This window comes from Anoplophora glabripennis, unplaced genomic scaffold (assembly GCF_000390285.2).
Source record: "Anoplophora glabripennis isolate ALB-LARVAE unplaced genomic scaffold, Agla_2.0 scaffold1863, whole genome shotgun sequence".
NCBI lineage: Eukaryota > Metazoa > Arthropoda > Insecta > Coleoptera > Cerambycidae > Anoplophora > Anoplophora glabripennis.
Genome location: NW_019418713.1, coordinates 1 through 5,292, shown reverse-complemented (window position 1 = coordinate 5,292; position 5,292 = coordinate 1). Strand labels below are relative to the sequence as shown.

Below are 5,292 nucleotides of genomic sequence, written 5' to 3'. Positions count from 1 at the left end.
TGTACAAATTTAACAACTTCAACACACTGTATCTCGAAAACAGGGCGTCTAAGAAAAAACGTTACATAGACTACCCCCATTATTTTACCAAGAGGAACTTGCACACAAGTTTTTTTGAAACATTAACGGGACACCCTGTATATACATATTTGTGTTCTGATAGATATATTTGTATATTATACAATAAATGTTTGTTTACAATTCTTTTAATTTTTCATTTTTTGCCTAGTACTTATAAATTTATGTTAATAAATATTGAATATGTAATTATTCAGTAGTTTAATCTATAACTATAAATATTTTTAACATTGAATAATTTCATTAATAGACTGGTTTGAAAAATAAAATAAATCTAAAATTCGCCTTTAAAAAACTTTTTCACGTAAAAACCAAGTCTTGCATGATTAACCTCATTTTCTGCTGTACATAAATTCCTGGCTTTTTTAGTACATCCCTGTTTAACGCGATAAAATTTCACTGAATACAATCCTGACTTTGTATACCAAAAGTGGGGGATTTATGTCATTCAAGGTCCCTGACAAAAGACATCAGTGATCAAAGGTGCCGACAATGTGATATAATTCTGATTGTTTTATCTTCTGTGCCAATAGCTTAAAATTTGTATTTCATATTTGATCTGGAAACAAGAGAAACTTCAAGTTAAAGAAATCAAATTAAGTGTAAAACAAATGAGTATAAAATCTGCGCCGAGACATTTTTATATTATTGAAGTTTTAGCTACACAGACTTTTCCGTATTTAAAATTAAGCGCAACTTTGTAGAATACACAACTAAAATTATCCACTTAATTAATCATTGTTCTTTCTGCTCAAATTATTTAATTGTTTTAACTGTTCCTTGACATCATCAATTTCTTTTTGTGTTACTGTAACTTCTATACCACATTCCATTTGTTCATCCCTTATAAATTGTAATGCCCGTATTTTTTCTTCCAAAAATGCTGGCTGTTCGCTTTCTAATTTTAATTTGTAAGCATCAAGCCTTTTTTCTTTTATATCATCGCAATATATTTGGGTTAATTTTCGTAACGAATCTTTTCTTGTGACTGGATGAATATTAGTAGGAGTAGGTTTGTATATAATATTTAAATTTTCAAGTAACCATTCAAATTTTTTATAATCCCATCGTCTTAAATACTTTAAATGCTTCTTTCTTTGATCAATTAATTCTTTTAAGTTAACTTTCAACTTCTTGTTTCTAGGAAACTCTTCAAGTACCTCTTGCAATGCTCTTATTATACCTAAAAATAATAAAAATGTTCGTTAAGTATAAGAAGTTTATAAAAATTGCTCAAAAACAAAAGTAACAAACTACTTAAAGGTGCATATTTTTTTTTATTTACATTTAAATAATTGCATAATTAATTGTAACTTGCATTTTTAATTTTTTGTCACATTAGTAAGGCAATATGATTTAATAGTTTAAGTGTAATGACATATTAGGCGGGAAACCGCAAAACGCCAAAAGCGGCGGAAATGAAAACCGCTTTTCTGTCTGATGACATACTGCACAATCGCTCGGCGGCGCGGCAGGGGATGGGACCTGGAGGGTCACATTATCCTTTTGTCATCTGCTGTGGTTTAGCTTTGTAGCATGGAGGTAGCACATTTTGTTAATATAGTAACTGCTTGTGCTGCTGAAGCTGAAGGTCTGTTGAAAAAACCACGAATTCGCAGATATGCAGTGCACCCGTATAACAATGTACGTTCGAGGAAATGCCCCAAATTTTTTGAAGACATTAGAAAGCACCCCGATATTTTTTTTAAGTACTATCGCATGTCAATTGCATCATTCGATGAACTTCTGTGAACATGGTTCCGCAGAGTCCTTGTCAAAATCACGAAACACACTGAGCTGCAAACCGCAGCGGTTCAGTAGACAATTTGTCATCAGCCGTTAGTTTGTGTATGTTTCCTCTGCCCAAACCGCAAATCGCTTTCCCGCCGACAAGGCGCGGACTACAGTTTGCCGCCGATCGCAGCGGCAGGCGGGCACGTAATATGTCATGGTGCATTGAGATTACACTGCTGGCGGTTTTTAAGCGCGCCGCTAGTTTTAGCGTTTTTGCGGTTTCCCGCCTAATATGTCATTACACTAAGAGATAATGTATCTCCTGCAGTTCTTTCTGTCTAATGCATTTGTTTCAATTAGAAATACTTTAGATTATTTCTACTGCAAAAAATTGCAGTTGTTTGTAGCTTTGGATACAAATGTTTCTAGTGGACATTTGTTCCACACATTCGGCAGTTACAAGGTGACAAAGAGATCGAAGAACTGGCAAGAAGTAATAGCGTACTTCTAAATGCTGGTTGCAAATTTTGTAAATTTTATTACCGGCAACCAATGAAGCATATTTATTCACATTTATACCCTTTTGCTGCGAGTAAAATGGTCTTGTGCTCATGCCAAATCTACATCTGACGAAAACATTTTCGTTAATACGAACGATCGACAACATTCATCAGATATATGACCTGCTTAATGAATGAAGGCTCATGGGTTTTTGCTACAGTAACTTGCTAGTGTGTTTACATCAGTTTGCAGTTTCTTTAGGCAAGCACTTCCCTGTACATGTACCAGTATCAACTGAAGTGATTATTGAAACAGCTACAACACAGTATGAAATTCACTCTGCTGTACATATTTGTCACTAATACAGGGTTCATAGTTCAAAAGTAATAAAGAATTCCCTGACTTTTCCAGGTTTTCCCTAACTTATAACTAAAAATTCAGGTCACTTGTAGTTCATTTTTACATACTAATTGATTTTTATGCATTAAATTTTTTCTCGACGACTCCATAATCTTTTTTATACCCTAACAACCTCTTATAAAGGTTTCAAAACCACAAATAGTTTTCTCTTTCAAGAACCCAGGGCCGGCTTTCACAAAATTTCCAGTTGCAAACATCAAATTCCCTGACTTTCATGAGTATTTTTAAAATTCCTTGACTATTCCGTTTTTTATGAAGAATAACAAATTCCCTGACTTTTCCCGATTTTCCCGTCTGCTACGAACCTGTAATATAATACCCAATTAAAAACGAGCTGTTATTCACTACTCAGAATGATGAACACCTATACTCTATTGGAGATGTTAGGTACTATTTATTCTTTACACATTAAAAATTGAAGTAACAATATTTTCAAGTAATGCTTGCTGTATTTGCTCCTTAGTCCCCCATATTTCATTATTTCCTGCATAAGTATTCCCTTTGAAACATACACCTATTTCTTAGTGGTTAACCCCCTAAATATTATATATTTCATATTTTCAAGTACATATAATTTTTTTTTACCTGTCCATTTTGCTATTTTTACTTCTGCAGAACCCACGTCAAACTCATGACGCCTAACTTTATCCACTATTTTATGAATAATATATCTATTTGTATATTTTCTTGGTGCAAATTCTAACATAAATAGTTTTCTAACATTATCATCAGCAGTTTTTAGTTCCTTTGAATTGTTAAAATCTAATATCAATTGCCTCTTATCTATCTTCGGAATCCCTTCTAGATCTCCACTTTTTTCAGGTTTATGGCAAGGAATTTTTTCTGGACGAACCCATTTTATTTTTAAATCACTTTTAAAAGCAAATGTTCTTAAAAGGACATTATTTAATGTATAATTACCATTTTCATTAATTAATATTCTATTAAAACACAATAACTTTGTGCGGTTCATGTTTATAGATTAAAAACTATATTATTAATACAACAACTAACTGCATTATTTCAATGTAAAACATAAATTACAAGTAATACTTATTAATTTATAACCTAATACCATAGACCTTATAAAGCATAGATTATAATCGCCATTATTCCATGACTAGAAATTGGCCTCAACGATTTGGGATCGAGGGGGATTATCCCTCATTATCCTGCCTCATCTCGTGTAGGCCTGGACAGCCTTCGTAGGTGGGCCCCATCCGTCGTCTACCCCGACCGCAAATGCGGCCGTTGTCTTGGCTGGGCCCGCCGGCTAGGGCCCTTTCTTCTGGCGCTCTTCTTGCTTCGCCGGCTCGTCTGTGTAAACCCCGGGGGTAGTGTCATGTTTATGTGTGGTATGGTTAGGTAGGGTAGTGCGGCTATGCAGCCTGGGATGCGCTTTGCTAAGGTGGGCCTTATGCTAGCGCGAGAGGGGAGGAGTAAGAATAGGAGGTATGGTGTGTGTGTGTGTGCGTGTGTGTGTGTGTGTGTGCGTGTGCGTGGGCGTGTGGGTGCGTGGGCGCGTGCGTACGTGCATAGGTGTGTGTGTGTGTGTGTGTGTGTGTGTGTGTGTGTGTGTGGATGCGTGCGGGTGCGCGTGTGGGTGTGTGTTGTTGTCTTCGTTTCTTGTTCCTGGCGTGTGTGTGTGTGTGTGTGTGTGTGTGTGTGTGTGTGTGTGTGTGTGTGTGTGTGTGTGTGTGTGTGTGTGTGTGTGTGTGTGTGTGTGTGTGTGTGTGTGTGTGTGTGTGTGTGTGTGTGTGTGTGTGTGTGTGTGTGTGTGTGTGTGTGTGTGTGTNAAGTTGGTGTCTAGGTCTTTTGTGTTTGTCGGTCACGTCGGGTATGTGGTCAACGGCTTGCCTGAGGAGGGGATTGTCATGTCTAGCGGCTACGTCAAACCGTTTCTCCGCGTTTTGTCTTATTGTCTGTGTAGCGTTTGTGTATTGTAAGTCTCGTAAGGTCTCAATAGTTCACCCCGTACAGTTTTAACTCGAACCAATCGAATATGTCAGTCTTGACCTGGAATAAGTTCTATGATACGCCCTAGGGGCCATTCGACACGCTTTTTTCGGTATCTCACATTATTTATGTATCTAAAAATCCAACCTATCATCCTTGTAGTTTTGATAAAACTACTGAAATAGAACAAATGCCAAAAATCGGAATACGCTGTATTTACAAGTGCTACAACTAACTTTTTCTTGCGCTCGTTCGCAATTTCTTCTTCATTAATTGTTGGGTTTTCCGTCGGCCAATTTGATCAATTTTGATATAGCCAACTTGGTCCCTCCAGCCATTTCGAGTCCAAAAGTTGTTTAGCCGTGCAACCTCGAGATGGAAGATCTGCCAGATTGAATTTTCCGGGAACATGGTACCACTGATGTGCATGTGTTAACTGACGAATTTCAGTCACTCGATTCCATACGAATGTTCCCCATTCTTCATTGCGCTGTATCCATGCTATTACAGTTCGCCATTATTCTATGGCTAGAAATTGGCCTCAATGATTTGGGATCGAGGGGGATTATCCCTCTTTATCCTGCCTCATCTCGTGTAGGCCTG

At 37.0% G+C, this 5,292-nt stretch overlaps 1 protein-coding gene across 1 annotated transcript; it reads right to left on the bottom strand.

Moving 5' to 3' along the window:
- Nucleotides 1-694: 694 nt before the first annotated feature.
- Nucleotides 695-3,795, bottom strand: LOC108916371 (28S ribosomal protein S15, mitochondrial). The gene is made up of 2 exons (XM_018722604.1): nucleotides 3,319-3,795; nucleotides 695-1,261 (listed from the first exon to the last, which is right to left on the bottom strand). The coding sequence occupies exons 1-2, from the start codon at nucleotides 3,704-3,706 to the stop codon at nucleotides 810-812; spliced, it is 840 nt and encodes a 279-aa protein (XP_018578120.1). The 5' UTR covers nucleotides 3,707-3,795; the 3' UTR covers nucleotides 695-809.
- Nucleotides 3,796-5,292: the final 1,497 nt, after the last annotated feature.

Excerpts from the sequence above, each read along its gene's own strand:
- LOC108916371 (XM_018722604.1), bottom strand. The coding sequence starts at position 3,706 with ATGAACCGCACAAAGTTATTGTGTTTTAATAGAATATTAATTAATGAA. Across the intron at positions 1,262-3,318 it reads AAAAATAGCAAAATGGACAG|GTATAATAAGAGCATTGCAA; the intron begins GTAAAAAAAAAT and ends TATTATTTTTAG.